The sequence below is a fragment of the Vipera berus genome, assembly GCF_964194415.1.
Source record: "Vipera berus genome assembly, chromosome: 3".
Taxonomy (NCBI): domain Eukaryota; kingdom Metazoa; phylum Chordata; class Lepidosauria; order Squamata; family Viperidae; genus Vipera; species Vipera berus.
In genome coordinates this window covers 49,523,346-49,542,730 of record NC_138204.1, presented here as the reverse complement: position 1 = coordinate 49,542,730, position 19,385 = coordinate 49,523,346, and the positions used below count along the sequence as shown (strand labels likewise).

General features: G+C 39.8%; 1 protein-coding gene across 3 annotated transcripts in view; it reads right to left on the bottom strand.

The window, feature by feature from the left end:
* Positions 1-17,696, bottom strand: part of ILRUN (inflammation and lipid regulator with UBA-like and NBR1-like domains) — a 53,340-nt gene extending 35,644 nt beyond the window's left edge. For all 3 annotated transcript variants that reach the window (XM_081324520.1, XM_081324521.1, XM_081324519.1), the window contains exon 1: positions 17,062-17,696. In XM_081324520.1, coding sequence (XP_081180646.1) covers positions 17,062-17,219 — 158 coding nt within the window. In that variant the 5' untranslated portion in view covers positions 17,220-17,696. The remainder of the gene's footprint in view (positions 1-17,061) is intronic.
* Positions 17,697-19,385: the final 1,689 nt, after the last annotated feature.

Sequence of the window (19,385 nt, the reverse complement as noted above, 5' to 3'; positions counted from 1 at the left end):
AAAGGCCTTGGGAATGGGAATGGACATTAACATCTGGGAAACCTTGACCTCTGATTGCTCAGCTTGGAGGCTAAAGACACAGCATGGCCTTCTCCAATTCGAAGAGACACTTGTGCGGCAGGCTGAGGTAAAGAGGCAGTCCCAGAACCAGCAAAATCTGGGGGCTGGACAGGGGACAGACTGTATCTGACCTCAGTGTGGAAGGGACTGCCACTCTCGAATTGGCCGTTTTAGCCACACCAGATGCTGCTTTAGGACCTCTTTCCAGAGCACGATACCATAGTCTCTCGAGACTGAAAGATGCCAATGATGTTGCACAGAATATAATGTCTCAAACACAGTTCTCCAGAGAAAAGAAATTTACTTAAATACATAGCCAAATACGTTAGTTTTTTGGGACTATCAGGAATCTTTCCTGCTTTCATAATTTCTTGGGGGGAAAAAGGTCAAATAAAATTAGTAGCACGGTTCTACCATAACTGTACTAATTCTCCTTTCTGCGAAATAAATTTTGTTTGTTGATTAGAAATTGGAATGATATGAAGCGTCTAGTGTGAATTATGGTGAACTAGATGACGTTGTGGTGAAGAACAGGGGCTAAAGGGTGAGCCCTGGTCACCCTGCTGAGGTTTCTCCAGACAGACTGTGAAATTACCAAGTTGCATTCCAGACAGCTGCTCCTCATGAGTAAACTGCAGAAGTGGAAGTTTTTGCAGTCAGCTCATGAGTCAAGCAGCCGGGAATTGAGGGATTCCTCTAGCTCAGCGTCTCCCAACCTTTTCTATACCCCGCACCCCTTGAACGCTTCTGATATATGCTTGCACCCTTTACAAAAGTTCAAAATAACGGCAACAAATTATGCACATACATTATAATTTTGAAAACCCAGGTTTTCGTACCCCCTGGAATATCATCTCGTGCCCCAGGAGGTGTGAGCCTCCTGGTTGGGAACCCCTGCCCTAGCTCAAGCAACAGTGTAAATTATATGAACAAAAAGTTCAGTCATAACTCATTTCTTATTCACTTTTGGATATAACTAATTTACAACCAAAAAAAGCTGGCAGGGTAACTTTGGGCTAGTTACTGTCTCTTAGTCCAATAGACTTCAAAGGATTGTTGTTGTAGGGAAAAAAGGAGGAGAAAGAAGTATGATATATGTTCGCTGCCTTGAATTATTTTTCAAGTAATAAAGGCAGGATAAAAATCTAATAAATAAAGAGAAAGAGATTTTCAGAGTAGCAGGATAAGAGTCTACTTGGTGAGTTATATTTTTTTCTGGATTACAAAGCAATAAAGATAAAAGATTTTAAGGATTTAAGAACTTTTAGCAAAAAGCTTAACATGGAGCTGATGTTAAGAAAGTTTAAAATGGATATGGGGACAGTTATTTTTTAGTGAAAGTGTTTTTGAATAAATTGGAATTAAATTAATCAAATGAAACAAATCTTCCAGACTTTCATAGGGATTTTTTTCTTTATTATCAAACAGTACAGGCAATTCGTGGATTTTACAAAACACGCATGTGGCTCTTTCAGCATTCTACTGCGGCTCCCAGTCCTCCTCCACCATTTGCAGAGAGAGACGTAGACAGAGAGAGGCACTTGCACTTCCCTTCTCTCTCTCCCTCTCCAATTTTCTGCTCACCTGGCCAGCTGGCCTCACGCTGTTCTCCGACAAGCTGACAAGCTTATTGGGCGGGCTCCCTGCCCTTGCTGCGTCTTCACAGGAAGCAGCAGAAAGCAAAAAGCAGCTACTCTCTCTCTCTTTCTCTCTCTCTCACAGACACACACAAACACTCACAAACCTTTACTTACTTAGTGGGGGAAGAGGACTAGCAGACCACAGGCAGGAGAGAGCCAGCCCAATAAGAATGGTTGTCAGCTTGTCGGAGAACAGTGTGAGGCCAGCTGGCCAGGTGAGCAGAAGATCGGAGAGAGGGGGAGAGAAAAAGGGAGAGGAAAGAGAAAGAGAAAGGGAGGGAGGGAGGGAGAGAAAAAGAGAGAGGGGGAGAGGTAGAAAGAAAAACAGAGAGGAGAAAGAGGGAGAGAGAGAGAGGGAGAGAGGGAGAGAGCGCGCATATATGTTGTCCTTACTGGACCTTTAGTAAAGAACATTTAATGAAATATTTTGATTTTTTTTTAAATTAAGAGATGAGGTATGGGGATAATTATGCTGCATTTAAAGATGGTAGATAAACTACTAAAATTGTTTTCACCTGTTCGGATGAAGGAGAAAGGTTCCCTCCCCCTCTTTCTCTGGCATAAAAATTTGTTTTCTTTGTAGCAGTTCATTGATTTCATAAATGCAACACACTATAGTTTTTTTATACATAGCATAAAGGTAAAAAAGGATATATGCAGTGTTCATTTTAGATGACAAAAGGGGTTTGTGGCTCCCAATGTTTTCTTTTTTGTGAGAAACGGGTTCAAGTGGCTCTTTGGGTGTTTAAGGCTGCCGACCCGATATATACTGTGAGCCAAACTATGATGTTGACTGTAACTATGGAGATGTGAATTGTGATTCTGACTGTAATTTCAGAGTGCCATTACAAATTAAAGTATTAAAGGGACAGGAAAATAAAAGAGGGAAAAGATGGAAAGATTCAGTACTACTCACAATGGAAGAATGGTTAATGAAAAATATGGAACTTGTTGAGATGGCCAAATTGACTCCTTTGATCAGAGAAAATATCTACCTTTATTGATGACTGGAAACCTCTTTAGACTTGAACATATAATTTGTGGTTGTAATGATTAGAAACAATAGATTATAGGGATAAAAGATTTCTGTATAACCATAAAGCAAAAGGTAAGTTTATAACTGCATTTATAACTTCTGTAAAGATTAGAAACTATGTATCTATTTTCTTTCTTTGCTTTTGGACTTTTAACTCTTTGATTTCTTTTTTTCTTACTTTCTATTCATTTTTATTTTCTTTCTTACAGTATATTTTTTAATAAAAAGGGACTGGAAGAACACCATTCAAAATAAGACTCAGTACACTGATTTGATCTTTCCCCATGTCTGTCACAAATTGAAGATTCAATGCTGCACTTTATAAACAAATTGTACACTTTGCCCCCCTACCCAATATCAAACCTCGTACAATGTCATTAACATTCTGTTTTGGCAACAACTTGTCCAATTCCCATTTAGCAGAAATCAAAGATCTTTGTTACTCAGGAGAAAGGTGAGTACAGGTAATCCTTGAGGTACGACAGGCCATTTAACGAAGGGTCAAAATCATGAGAGCTACTTATGAACCCATTTCAAAATTATAACGGTTACAGCAGGCCCGTGGTCATTCACCACAGGGTTGCTGCTGTGCCCTCCTGCTTCTCTCCCCTATCCATCCCCCCAGAATACTGTACTAGCGATAAAATGTCACTAGATAACATTGGGTCAGTCATTCTTTATCACCCCAAACTATCTCACTGTTGTTGCTATGAATAAAAATACCAGGTACTATATATGTTGTCTTGAAGTCATCTACGGAAGATAATCTATAAATCTAATAAATGAAAGAATATACAAAGAAACATATCTTGAGGAATAGAAGACTTGAAAGCACTTAAAATGGAAGATTTTCAAGGAATGCTGTAAGAAAATGAATGAACACCTTATGAGAACACAACAGCTATCTTCCTCAGTACTGTTGCTCAAGAACTTGCATGGACATGTCCATGAAGTCATCATGTGTATACCTCAACTCAAGGGCTTTCTTTTATGGTGTAGAATATATAAAGGTAAAGGTAAAGGTTCCCCCGCACGTGCGTGCTAGTCGTTTCCGACTCTAGGGGCCGGTGCTCATCTCCGTTTCAAAGCCGAAGAGCCAACGCTTGTCCGAGGACGTCTCCGTGGTCATGTGGCTGGCATGACTAGACAGACGCCTTCCCACCGTAGTGGTCCCTATTTTTCTACTTGCATTTTTACGTGCTTTTGAACTGCTAGGTTGGCAGAAGCTGGGACGAGTAACAGGCGCTCACTCTGTTACGTGGCACTCGGGATTCGACCCGCCAAACTGCCGACCTTCTGATCGACAAGCTCAGCGTCCTAACCCACTGAGCCACCGCGTCCCTCAGGTGTAGAATATAGTCAGACTATATTGGCAATTTCTAATCTCTGATGTTATAAAACTTTGAATAGCAATCAAGGAATAATTTAAATAACCTCGATGGATAAAGCAATAGTCAATGGGCTATTACCTAGCAGAGAACATTCATTTAATGCCCCTCTTCCACTTTAGAACTTTGTTTTTAACCAAATATAGGTATCATTTCCGCCCCCACCCCCCGGCTTAAGCTATCTCATTGCTGTGCAAGGGAGGATGGGAGAGAAAAAAGAGAAAAATCCAACCGGTCTCCTAAGCTTGAACCCCAACTCCCATTTACAGAAAAATAATCAGGGACATAACGGGGAACACACACTGAAAGGAAGGTGGTAGCATCAGCAGCCCTGAGCATGCTGGGAGCTGCAAGTGCACTATGCAAATAGTCCAATGTATTCTCCATTGTGTGCCTGCATACTCTCTTGTACATCTCTTTGCCTCCAATCTCCCTGCTCTGCAAGGGAGGGGAAAAAGGAAAAATAATAGGTTATGCACAAGACAACAAGTACTGGTGGCAATCACAGGATAAAGTGACATGGTGAAAAGTCAGAAATGTGAGCCTTGGTTGTAAAATCAGCACCATAGTAAGTTCAAACCATCACTGAACAAGGTAGTCAGTAAGTGAAGTCTACCTATAGTTCTACTCTTTCACCACAAAATTCTGGAGATTATCTCCCATCCCCCCTCCATTATATTATTTATGATGATTGCTTCCACATCCCTGCTTCTCACTAAGGCACTACAATCTTCACCTTGAGTTGTTAAGGGGATGGCTCTTTCTACAGCTCGTAAAAGTGATGACTGGCTAGTTCTGCTTTTATTCTGTTTTTACATCTTTACAAGCAAACCCTGTACTGAATGCAAACAGTGAATAAATATAACCAGACCATTAGAATTATACTTGTCATTAATCTCTTTTAAAACATGATGTGAAAAATATTATTTTAGGTTGCAAAATGATATACGGTAATTAGATGCCATATCAGTCAATCATCAAGGCAGTAAACTGCAGTAAACTTCTATAAAGCATCAAGAATTTTTTGAGAAAGAGAGGATTATATTCTAAACTGCTGGCTCAGTCAAATGCTATGGGATAGATCCGTGTTGACAAAAGCTACTAAGTGACGATAAATATTTTACAGTACCAGTTGCTTGTTGCTTCTCTTTACTATATGTGTCAGGACCCACCTATGTGATATAAATGGATTCTGACAATATGGTTTAAGGGGATAATAGATAAATCAATATATAACGTAAGATTTATACTAACTTACAATCAGATGAATGAAGCAATACCTGTTAAAATCAGTCAGTTAATCTGCTTCATTTAAATATATTACTCCAATTCTGACAAAAGGCAAAATTGATAAGTGAAAACAATGAAGGACACAGGATTATGGTTCAGAATACTTCTATGAGATCTTGCTCTGGTATCTTTCTTCAAAATCCAGAAGTATTATAAAATTCATGCAAATTGCATGAATACTGTAAGAAAGTTGCATATTTATAGAGAAATCACAGCTCACAATATACATTAGAAAAGTATTTTAATTGCTCCTTCAAATTAAAGAAAAAAACACAGTTTGCTATGCCATTATTTTCAATCTTGTAAATATACTTCAAAGGGGAAAGGGCTATTTATGCATCAAGGCCGATTGCCAATTCTCTTCCCTTCCATGTGTCATATTTCATCACCCAGCATTGCCACTTGGAATGGTTTCAGTATTTGTTCCAGCTAATATGTAACTGAGGCTGAAACAAATTGAAAAGCAGACTATCTTTACTTCTAAGCATTTTCCTAAACCAAACTGCAGTGAAAACATTTTTTTAAAAATTATACAATTTGTTCAGTAAAAAGTTGATGTCAACCTGGAGAGATCACAGATTACAACAAGGAGGATGAAAAAAACATGAGCAGAGTCACGATGACAAAGCAAATATTTAACTGAAGTTCAACTGAACAAGTGCTCTTTGCCACAAAGCTGTACAAAACACCAACCACAGCTACAGCAAAACACAGATGTTTTAAGTTATGAGATAATTAAAGAACCAGTAACAAATCAGAAGTCGAAATTGCAGTCTATTTCACCAAGTCTTCCAGGTATATATTTAAATCATAGCATGTTGAATTCTGGGAAATAATAACCTAAGAAGAAATGCTTCTCCTCCCTGAATTATACTTACCATCAAATATAAATGGCAAATGTTGCTAAAAAAAAAACCTGGAAAAAGATTTATTGATGTAAGCTTGAGATGGTATGTCTTTATGAACATATTTATAATCTCATAAATACGTGCAAAGCAGTTTGTTTGTAAGACGTTTTCACAACTTCTAGAGAAAAATAAGGAGCTGATAATTATAAAATGAGGTTTATGAAATTAATGAACTATGAACTGTGAAAGAGGAAACTGAGATTTTTCCTTCTATTTCAAGGGACTTAATACATAGAAGTATTCCTTGACTTGTGACCACAATTGGACTTGAAATTTTGGACATTGCGGTCATTATGCAAAGCACCCACATGATCACCTTGCTCAATAACCACAGTTCCAGCCCTCCCAGGTGCAGTTGCTAAATGACTGCATGGGTCACTAAGTTGACAACACAAAAGAGCTACCTGCCAAAAGAGGGGAGTCATCTCCCATTCATGCACAAAAAGGGTCATGTGAAGTGAAGCTTGGAACTCAACAAGTCCTTTTTCCAGCCAACTGCAGGCTGTCCCCTCTGTGTGTAGAAGGAATCAGCATTGCTGGGCCAGAGAAAGGCAGTTGTGATCCCAAGCATCTGAGCGTCCTTTCTCCATCCCAGCATAATGGTTCTCATCTACTCTGTGGCCGTTCTAGCCTTTAGAAATACTGTATTCACTAGCTTTCTGGCTAGAAAATTAATGTGCTATTCTTCCGAAGGGTCGAAAGGGTTTTTCCCACTAGCACCTTTGAGAATGACAAAGTTGCTTGGGAGAAGGACTCTGCCCTGCATCAGGCAAAATCAAGCTGGCAGGCAATGCTTCTACTGTCAAAGGCACTGGCTGAAAAAGTCCATGACGAAAGTTAAATGGGATTTTAGGATGGGGCGCTTGGAGCCAGCTTAGCTCCAAACACACACCCTGTGCTAAAATCCTCCTTAGCTTTTCTCATAGACTTTTCACCCAGCATTTTTGAGAGCGGAAGGGCTGCTTGGTGGAAGGACTCCACCCTTTATGAGGCAAAATCAATCTAGCAGAGAGTCCTTGCACTCTCTCAAAGAGACTGGCTGAAAAAGATTCATTCCAAAATGGGTCCTGATGGACCATTTTCAGCCATCCCCCAGGAACCAGGAGGAGTCTTGCAACAACAGCTTGCGACCTTCTTTGCCTGCTTCCTTGTTGACTTTCTGAGGAAACTGACAGGGAAGATTGCAAATGATGATCACATAACCGTGGGTACCTTGGCATCCTATCGTAAACACAAAAGGGTTGCCAACAGCCCACACTGCTATACATGACTGTGGGGTGCTGCAACATTCATAATTTTGGGCATTGGTTTAACTCCCTTTATTCAGCACCATTGTAATTTTGGTTACTGAACACAATTCAATAATGTGGTTATTAAGTGAGGATTACCTGTATAACATGAGCTTTTTCATAATACTAAGTTCAAATGTTTCTATACAAGTGTCTAAAGTAGAATAAGTCTTTCTATATAAATTACTTATAAAATATGCCAGAGTCAAATAGCTTCCAGAATAATAATGTCAACAGCATAAAATAGTAACTGAATATGTACAAGTAATCCTTGAGTTATTATTGTAATAAAGCTTGCCTACCACGGTCGTAACTCATGACAGTCATAATACAAGTTGATCACAAGGTTTTATGACCTTTTTGCAAAAATCATTTAAGTGAATTTTGCTTAATATTTTTGTTGGTCATCCAATTTTATGACCTTTTTGTGAAAGTCATTAAGCAAACCATCACAGTCATTAAGTGAATCTAGGGTCATTAAGCAAACATTGCAACCATTAAGCAAACCAACAGCTTGCTATGGGCAAGGTTTTGCCAAAAATCAGAAGTAAATGTCAGTTTTTGGCAAAACTGTTCTAAAATATGGTCACATGACCGCAGGACACTCCAGATGGCCATAAATGCAGTCTTGTTGCTGAGCACTCAAAGTGCAGTCATGTGACCACAAGAGGAGGGAAAATATAGCTTTCAAGTATCTGTTACTGTAGCTTCTGTCAATATAGTTCCAACCCAAACTTTGGGAATCTGTTTCTTGACCTGGACTTCCTCAAAGGACTGACACAAATCTAGTGGTCACCTTCTCTCTTACTGCAAAGTACTAGCATGAAGATTTATCTACCTTGTCTATCATATCTGAAATTGAATATATTATATATTAGAATGTTTTATTTCTCCCTTATCAAAAAAAGTTGCTATAAGTTTTAATGACATTTAATAATAATAATAATAATAATAAAGTTGGAAGGGACCTTGGAGGTCATCTAGTCCAACCCCACCCACTCAGGCAGGAAACCCTATACCAGGGGTAGGCAACCTCAGCTTTTTTATGACTCATGGACGTCAACTCCCAGAATTCCTGAGTCAGCTATGCTGGGAGTTGACGTCCATGAGTCATAAAAGAGCCGAGGTTGCCTACCCCTGCCCTATACCATTTCAGACAAATGGCTGTCCAGTCTCTTCTTAAAAACTTCCAGTGTTAGAGCACTCACTGCTTCTGGAGACAGGTTGTTCCACTGGTTAATTGTTTTAACTGTCAGGAAGCTTCTCCTTAGTTCTAGGTTGCTTCTCTCCTTGATTAGTTTCCATCTGTTGCTTCTTGTCCTGCCTTCAGGTGCTTTGGAGAATAGCATGACTCTCTCTTCTTTGTGGCAGCCCCTGAGATATTGGATATTTGGGACCAGCAGCTCTCTCAATCAGCGAAACAGTCCCTAAACGGGTAATCATGACTGGAACTGTGCTTTCCTTTTCCCCACTCCCTCAATCTTTTCTTTGCTTCCCCTACTACTGGGATAATTAACAAGAAGGAAATTAATGTTTGTATTTACATTCACTGGAGAAGAAGGGATTACAAGAGAGTAAACAGACACATAACGGGGAATACATTGGGCCATTTGCTTTGCATGCTTGTGGCTCCTTCTCGTCCAGAACCATCACATTATGTGCCTGCTTACACTTTTGTGGTTTCACTTCTCCCCATACCACCACATTCCCTTCAGTATGCATTCTCTATTGTGTGCCTGCTTACTTTTTTGTAATAATCCCTTCCTCTCCAAACTCTCCACTCATAAAACAGTTTGGAAAGTTATTTATGATCTGTCCTTGAAGTTAGAACAAATGCACCACCCCCATGATCATGTGATTGCAATTCAATTGCTTGGCGACTACCTTGCATTTATGACTGCCATGTCCTCTGGTCATATGATTGCAAACTACAACTGTCCCAGCAGGTTTCCAACAAGCAATGTTAATTGGGGAAGCATGATTAGCTTAACAACCATGTGATTTCTTTAGCTTGTGTAAACCACCTGGAATGACAGTGAGTTAATAAATAACTACCATATAAGTCACTAAATGATCACTGTGATTCACTTAAGGACCATGGTAAAAACTGTCATAAAATTTGGTCCAATCATACGATGACTCACTTAATGACTACACCATTTCACAACCAAAATTCTGGTCTAACTGTGGTCATAACCTGAAGACTACCTGTAATCAGCATCTGGATTCAGAGGTTAGTAAGTTTCTTCTTACAAGAAAGCCCATCTACTCCAAGAAGAATCTGACTACGACGACATTGCACCGTAGTAACTATTTGTGAACCTTAAAATGCTGAAGAAAATTGCTATAAAACTTTGGTGCACATGTGATTCTTGCCTCAAAAACATGTTCACTGCCTTTCATGTAATCTATGTAAGGAAAAGACAAGAAGGAGTATAGCTCTGCTAATTCTTCTTGATCATTCAGTGGCTTTCAATACTAGTGACCACTATATTATTCTGGACAGGTTCTCAGAACAGATGGTTTGAATTACAAAGAGCTGAACTATTAGCTAACTCTTCATTCCACTGTGGTCATTGGCTACCATTTCAACATTTTTCCCCTGATAGTCTCCTATTTATGAACAATTAAGATCACCATTTGGAAGGGGGTCATTGATCCAGATCTGTGACTTAGAATAATTTTACCTACTACTTATAAGACTACTTATCATATTTTAGCTGCAACTACACCTGAACAAAGACGTCTGGCTAATATTAACCAGTTCTGGAAACTTGCATGGTAAAAATCTTATTAATCCCTAGGCCACTATTGAGCTCTTTAAAACTGGCTTATATATTCAAATACAATTCAAAATGTAAACCTAAAATGGCTTGGAACCTAGATGCTGTGTCTCATTGTAAATCTCCATGTATCATTGCCAGCTCAGAGTTGACAAGGAAACCAATAGCAAGCAATCGGTTCCAGAGTTACTGGGCACACTGCTGTCTGAGCAGCTGCAGGCAGAGGCAGTGCTGTCCAATAACCCTGACTGTCTTCTGCCAGTCTTAGAAGTTAAGGAGACTAAGCTGTTTTCCCCTCCTAGTGCAAGGGCTTGCTATACAGACAGCAGGGTACAATAAAGGTACTCTGCAAGTCTCCTCACAAGAAAGGAATATCATCCTTCCAAATAGCAGTTCCAGAGTTGCTTCTATTTAAGAAGAGTAGCAGGCTCAAGCCCCTCTATTACAGTTGCAAGAAAAAGTATGTGAACCCTTTGGGATTACGTGGAGTTTTGCATGAATTGGCCATAAAATGAGCTCTAAACGTCATGTAAGTCACAACAATAGAAAAACACAGTCTGCTTAAAATAATACTACACAAACATTAGCTGTTGTCATGTTTTAATTGAACATAAGATGGAAACATTCACAGTGCAGGGTGGAAAAAGTATGTGAACCCCTAGCCTAATGACTTCTCCAAGAGCTAATTGGAGCCAGGAGTGAGCCAACCTTGACTCCAATCAGGGTGATATTGGATGTGTTGCTGACAGCTGTCCTGTCCTTTAAAAACACACACCTGTTTTGGGTTTACTGGTCTCAAGAAGCACTGTCTGATGTGAACCATACCTCCCAGAAAAGAGCTCTCAGAAGACCTACGATCAAGAATTGTTGACTTGCATGAAGCTGGAAAGGGTTACAAAAGTATCTCCAAAAGCCTTGATGTTCATGTGTCCACGGTAAGACAGACTGTCTACAAATGGAGAAAGCTTAGCACTGTTGCTACTGTCCCTAGGCGTGGTTGTCCTGTAAAAATGACTGCAAGAGCACAGCGCATAATGCTTAATGGGGTAAAGAATCCTAGAGTGTCAGCTAAAGACCTACAGAAATCTCTGGCACATGCTAACATTTTTGTTGACACATCTACAATAAGGAAAACATTAAACAAGAATGGAGTACATGGGAGGACACCACGGAGGAAGCCATTGCTGTCCAAAAAAAATATTGCAGCACGTTTGAAGTTTGCAAAAGAGCACCTGGATGTTCCACAGCACTACTGGCAAAATATACTGTGGACAGATGAAACCAAAATTGAGTTGTTTGGGAAAAACACACAACACTATGTGTGGAGAAAAAAAGGCACAGCACACCAACATCAAAACCTCATCCCCACTGTAAAACATGGCGGAGGGAGCATCGTGGTTTGGGGCTGCTTTGCTGCCTCAGGGCCTGGACGGATTGTTGTCATTGATGGGAAAATGAATTCCAGAGTTTATCAGGACATTTTGCAGGAAAATGTACGACCATCTGTCCGCCAACTGAAGCTCCGCAGAGGATGGGTGATGCAACAGGTCAATGACCCAAAGCATACAAGTAATTCAACAAAACAATGGCTTCAACAGAACAGAATACGTCTTCTGGAGTGGCCCAGAGTCCTGACCTCAACCCGATTGAAATGCTGTGGCATGACCTTAAGAGAGCGATTCACACCAGACATCCCAAGAATATTGCTACACTGAAACAGTTTTGTGAAGAGGAGTGGTCCAAAATTACTCCAGATTGTTGTGCAGGACTGATCTGCAACTACAGGATATGTTTGGTTGAGGTTATTGCTGCCAAAGGAGGGTCAACCAGTTATTAAGTCCAAAGGTTCACATACTTTTTCCACCCTGCACTGTGAATGTTTCCAAGTTATGTTCAATTAAAACATGACAACAGCTAAAGTTTGTGTAGTATTATTTTAAGCAGACTGTGTTTTTCTATTGTTGTGACTTACATGACGTTTAGAGCGCATTTTATGGCCAATTCATGCAAAATTCCACGTAATCCCAAAGGGTTCACATACTTTTTCTTGCAACTGTATATGCATGAGCATTCTTTTATACGGCTAGCTTAAGTATACTTTCGTAATTCAGAACATTTTAAGTTGTCCCATCAAATCTTATATTTAATTACTGTATTGTCACATTTTTGCCCTTACCAAGACTGGACAGATGCTCCAGGTGGCTATTATACTAATAACTGTTATACAACTGTACAGGGAGATTTTTTTTATATATTTACACTCTTATGCATTTCAAATCTAAATTTTATCATGGAAAAATGTATACAAATGAAGATATAACCGTTTAAAATAAGAATGTTAGTGTTCTTAGTTGAATTAAAAATGGATTTTATGACAGCATATCAATCAGTTTTACCTAAATTAAGGTGGTTGTCTTTCTGCTTATCTCTAGACAAAATCCCCTGAACACAAAGTTTATGTTGATAAGCTAAACAATTTAGGAAGATTTTAAGAACAAAATAAAAATGTTCTGTCTCTTCCCAGCCTTTTATGGCCTCTTAAGTTTCTTCTGAAATTTCTGACGAGTTCCAGAATCTACCGGTAATTAGCAGAAAAACTATCAAAACTATATTATGAATAGAAGCATCTCTTCTACAATTAATTCACTCATCACAATTCCAGGCTATACTTATTCAAGACTGAGGAAAGAGTACAGAAATTCTGTGAGCACTCCTGGATATTGTAAAATATATTTTTCAATATACTTTACTTGAAATTGAAAGGTTGCTAAACAGGACAGTTGTTAACATACCTGATCATGGACTTAAACATATGTTACAATATTAGAGCTAAGCTTTGACATCTCTATTTTATCAACTAATTATACCTTCAACTAAAGGAACTCCTGGAACAGATGATAATAAACATAGTGAGAAGGTAAGTATGCCACTTGTAAAATGCAGAAGTCAACACGGAAGCCATGTTCATTCACTCTTGTATACTAGGATCATTTATTTAAAAGGTCCACAGGAGCCTTATATGGCATAATGCACCATTCCTTCTCTAAGAACAGACATTTTTGGACATATTCAAACATCTGTTAAATGTGTTCAAAATTTGGTAAGAGAAATATCAACATTGGACGCTTCTCTTCACTGATTAAATATTTTAATATCTCACCATACACTGGGGGGGATGGGAAATGATAAAAATGGAAGAATACAGCCATGGGAATGAAATGTACATGAGAATATTATGCTATATTGTTTAAATAAATAAAAAGCCCACAGACTTTGATATCTCCTCTGTGGGTGCATTATTAATGCATACAAAGGGATCTGATTCATTAAAACTATAGACTTTTCTTCACAGATCATTCTGTCACCAGAATTTTTGCAATATATCATTAGTCACATATTACCAGAATCCAGTAATTACCAGAATACCAGTATAGAATCCATGCTTAAATACCGAAACAGAGTTTGAAGGACAGCATGCATTATGCTGCAACAAATCTCTATTTACCACATATTGGTACAATAGATCTATGGAATCACCAATGTTATGACATTTGTTTATTGGATTCTGAATTTTGAACTATGTGGGCCAACAAGTCCTTGTGAAATCTAGATTCAACACTCTGTTTGGCTCAAAAGTGCATTGGATAATCTTGCACAAGGCTATCACACAGATGACATGGTGTCCTTCTTTCTGGAATGTACTATTAAGAGTGCAAGTTGGGGAGATGTCACATGACAATGTAGCTTAAATATTAAGATTAAACATTTCTAGTATAATTTCTTCCTTCATATGTAGAAATCCACTTTTAAAAAAAAGACCAGGCAGACATGTGAGTTCTAGTCTGTAGTTTAAAATGGTACAGTCCAGTTATGCTTACATTTCTGTCATATATCAGAAATAACAGAAATAAACTCAAATTTCAGTTTAACCATACCAAATATATTTATTATCAGCACCAAACCAACTATATAATAAAATTCGCTAAGGAACTGCTATTAATCGGATTCAAAACCATTTTTACAGCCTAGTTATAATAATATTGCTTTACAAATTTTGTTGTTGTTGTTGTTAGTTGCGAAGTCGTGTCCGACCCATCGCGACCCTATGGACAATGTTCCTCCAGGCCTTCCTGTCCTCTACCATCTTCTGGAGTCCATCTAAGCTCACGCCTACTGCTTCAATGACTCCATCCAGCCACCTCATTCTCTGTCGTCCCCTTCTTCTATTGCCCTCAATTTTTCCCAGCATTAGGCTCTTCTCCAGTGAGTCCTTCCTTCTCATTAGGTGGCCAAAGTATTTGAGTTTTAGCTTCAGGATCTGGCCTTCTAAAGAGCAGTCAGGGTTGATCTCCTCTAGGACTGACTGGTTTGATCGCCTTGCAGTCCAAGGAACTCGCAGGAGTCTTCTCCAGCACCATAGTTCAAAGGCTTCAATTCTTTGGCGCTCAGCCTTTCTTATGGTCCAGCTTTCACTGCCATACATTGCAACTGGGAAGATCATAGCCTTGACTATACGCACTTTTGTTGACAGGGTGATGTCTCTGCTTTTTAGTGTGCTGTCTAGATTTGTCATGGCTTTCCTCCCGAGGAGCAAGCGTCTTTTAATTTCTTGGCTACAGTCCCCATCTGCAGTGATCTTGGAGCCCAGGAAAATAAAATCTGTCACTACCTCCATTTCTTCCCCATCTATTTGCCAGGAATTGAGAGGGCCGGATGCCATGATCTTGGTTTTCTTAATGTTTAGTTTCAGCCCAACTTTTGCACTCTCCTTCTTCACCCGCAACAAGAGGCTCTTTAGTTCTTCTTCACTTTCTGCCATTAGAGTGGTATCATCTGCATATCTTAGGTTTTTGATGTTTCTTCCGGCAATCTTAATTCCAACTTTTGATTCATCTAGCTTTACAAATAAGTCTCCTTAATTTCAAATTGAACTATTCCTAAGGAAGCTTGAACTGAGTCCAAACAATTTTTATCTACTTATTTCATTATGCTGCTTGAGTGCTAGGTCTTTTATGAAATAAAGGGAAGACTTGCTTGACATGCACTCAACTGCCAGAGGTTACATCATTACATGCAAGTAGTTTTTCCAATAAGAATATGGAACTTGTTTATCGTTTCAAATGGTATTATTTGTTCCAATTTCCCATTCTAGTAAAGAACCCTAGGATCTCCTGGCAGACTCCCATTACAATACTAAGGTTTTAACATCCAAGTTTGGAAGCTCTTTGAGATGAATCAAGATCACTACTTGACACCAAATATTGTGCTCAATATGCCAGTACATTTTTTTTCAATGTAACACTTGAAAGACTAGGTTGGAGACAGATTGTTCTGGAAACTATCTACAGTATGTGATTTCTAAGTCAATAAAACCTGATGGAACAAAATCAATCACTGATCGTAAGTTTGTAGATATGTGATTTGTATAAAAGTCAAAAAACATATGAGACACAATAGAAATTTGATCAAAAAGTGAAAGCTCATATGCCGAAAACATGCCTTAACTTTGTACCACGTCTTATTCACTCACAGACAGCGTGCACAGCTTAAAATTTCTGTTTACAAATCTGTGGACTAGAACTTCTGCAATAAACAGACAGTGATTAAAACTGCATAAAAGTTTTGAGAATGCGGCTTGTACAGATATAATCAGCCAAAATTGTAGACAATTTTGTTTATCAGAAATAGCAACAGGACAAGTTCACTAACAACAACAACAAAAAAGGTTTGAATCAGGGTGCAAGCTTCACTTCTTCAATGACTCACCATACTGCTGGGGGCAATAAAGGGAAAGCAAAAACAAAATTCCGTAAGCAGAAGAAATCAAAATATGACTAACTTCAAATTTAAAGGAAAAGAAGTAGGCCACATTAGAGGAAGGGGCACACAGAACAGCTTGTTATATTATTGTTATCACATTTGGCTTTTTTTATACCATCAAAATGCCTTTAAAGCCTGAACAGATTTTTTTTTAAAAAAATAAAATAAAATAAAATTCAAAACGCTGAAGAATGTGTCTTTGGGTTAAATAACAGAGACCACGGAGGAAAAAAACAAACAAACCCGCAATGTGATGGCACCGGTTACAAAGGAGAGACAGGTAAAGGAAAAACCGGGATTTGAACACTATTATAGGACAGGGGTCTTCAAACTTGGCCCTTTTACGACTTGTGGACTTCAACTCCCAGAATTCCTCAGCCAGGCATGCCTGGCTGAGGAATTCTGGGAGTTGAAGTCCACAAGTCGTAAAAGGGCCAAGTTTGAAGACCCCTGCTATAGGAAGCCTGACCGTATAGGAAGAAGGCCTCACACGACGCCTGCCTTGTACAGATAAGGTGACTGCACCTGTACGACTTGTCCTGCAAGTGAAGAAGCGTCACATCAGGGTTGTTTACATCTGACGGAGCTGATCCACCTGACAGTACTCCTCGCCCACAGGGGGTAAGTCAGTCCGTGGACAAATTCTCGACCGCGCTCCACTAAGCGGGATAACTTCCCTAAGTCGGACTGAGGGGGTTCCGAAGAACAAGCTGGGCCTGGCAAAGTGAGTTCCCCACCTCTCCCGCTCAGCCCTCCCGAGAAAAGCACAACGGGGCAATCGCCCTCCCCACTTCTCCAACGACCCGTCGCTGGTCCCATCCCGTCCCATTCCTCCCGGCGGTTGTACCAGTTCGTCATTTCCAGGAAGAAGGCGCAGCCAGCCGGGCTGAGCTGAAAGCCAAGGAGCCGCTGAAATTCGCCAATCAGTACGTCCTTGTCGGTGGTTCCCAGACAGCTGAACTTCTGCATCAACTCGGCGTCCAGATCCACGTCCATCCCCTCCATGGCGGCGCGACCCCTTCTTCCCGCGCCAGCCCGGCCCCTTCCACTAGGCCCCGGGCTGCCCCTGAGCCGCCACTGCCGCTTGCTCAAAGCTGCATGGGGGAGGGGGGGGGGAGGGAGAACGAGCGGGCGAGCGAGTGAGCGAACAGCACGCAAAGCACGCCGCGGCCGTGGCGTAACGTCCGCACGTACCCTGATTTCACAAACGTGATGACGTCACACTTGGGAGGCTCAAAACGCAAACCTCTGAACGTAAACATTGTAAAGTTTGTAAACCAGGGGTCTTCAAACTTGGCCCTTTTATGACTTGTGGACTTCAACTCCCAGAATTCCTCAGCCAGCTTCGCTGGCTGAGGAATTCTGGGAGTTGAAGTCCACAAGTCATAAAAGGGCCAAGTTTGAAGACCCCTGTTGTAAAACGCTAAACGAGCTGATTTTAGAGCGATTTTTTTTCTTCTTCACGCCGGGTCTCAGCTGGTGACAATCCCTGGCTGAAGCTGAATGGGCTCGAAAGCTGGGTTTTAGGCAGGGCCGGAGACTCGACGGAAAAAGTTCAAACGATTCCTCGAGGAAAGGGACAACGGTAAACTCCCTTTCACTGCCTCAGAAGACCAGAGAATCAAGTTCGCAAAGAAGCCGAGTTCTGCTCAAAAAACACTTTATTTACAAAACATTTGAGTTCCAGTAGTAATCTTAGATCGCACCGAGCCTGCACTGGGGGATTTTCTCGGAATCTTAACTTCCGTGCGTTATCAAGGTCATTAAAGCATTTGTTGCTCTATTGTTTTTTGCGTTCTGCCTTATTTTTTTTTCTGTTTGGACAAGAAGGACTTTTAACTCACTGAATCGGTCCCGTGCAAATAAGAGGGCAATTAGTTCATTACCAATCGCATTTCCTAAATTATATTTTATATTCTACAAATCTGGTTTTCCATAAATAAGGGATTCAAACCCATAACTCTTGGACCATTACCATAGTTCTTATTTGCAGTGTACATTATAAGTTACCACAGGCCACCTTTCAAATAACCCGTTTCTGTTTTGCCTGAAATCTGGAAGGGACTACGTTAACATTTGTTTCTGGACTTTGGACACAGAAATGGAAGGCTAACAAACAACAAAATTCATTTAATTGTGTTGGCCTCTTCCTCCCTCCCTTGTTCTTCTAACTGACTCACTGGATTTTTATTTTTATTTTTCTCAATATTAAAAAAGAATGGGATGCCATTACCACAAAGATGGCTGAGAAACTCGTTTAGATGACTGCACCTTATGAAAATAATAATAATAAATAATAAATAAATAAATAAATAATAATAATAATAATAATAATAATAATAATAATAATAATAATAATAATAATAAAAATACTGTTGGAAGGGACCTTGGAAGTCATCTAGTCCAACCCCCTGCTCAGGCAGGAAACCCTATACCAGGGGTGTCAAACTGCCGGCCTGCAGGCCGGAGCGTCACGGAGAAACCGCGCCCATCCCATTGCCGGCAATGGGAAAAAGTTCCGATACGTTGCGCGATGTCACATGACGTCATGAGTTTGACATGTCTGCCCTATACCATTTCAGACAAATGGCTGTCCAGTTTTCTTAAAAACTTCCAGTGTTGGAGCATTCACCGCTTCTGGAGGCAGGTCGTTTCACTGGTTAATTGTTTTAACTGTCAGGAAGTTTTTCCTTAGTTCTACATTGCTTCTCTCCTTGATTAGTTTCCATCAGTTGCTTCTTGTTCTGCCTTCAGGCGTTTTGGAAAATAGCTTGAATCCCTCTTCTTTGTGGCAGCCCCTGAGATATTGGAACACTGCTATCATGTCACCCCTATTCCTTTTCTTCATTAAACTAGACATACCCAATTCCAGCAACCATTTTATATGTTTTAGCCTCCAGTCCCCTAATCATCTTTGTTGCTCTTCTCTGTACTCTTTCTAGAGTCTCAACATCTTTTTTACATCATGGTTACGGCTTGTGTTTCATGGAAGATATAAAAACTGAATGAAAAACTCATTATAGAGAAATGAATGCTCACATTTTGCAGATGAGAAACATGAGACCATAATAAATAATTGGTAATGGTTAGGTTTTCATTTTATTTTCTATAAAGTATGAAACTAATATTCACTAAGCCATCTATAAAATCTACATCTGTTTACTGCCCACT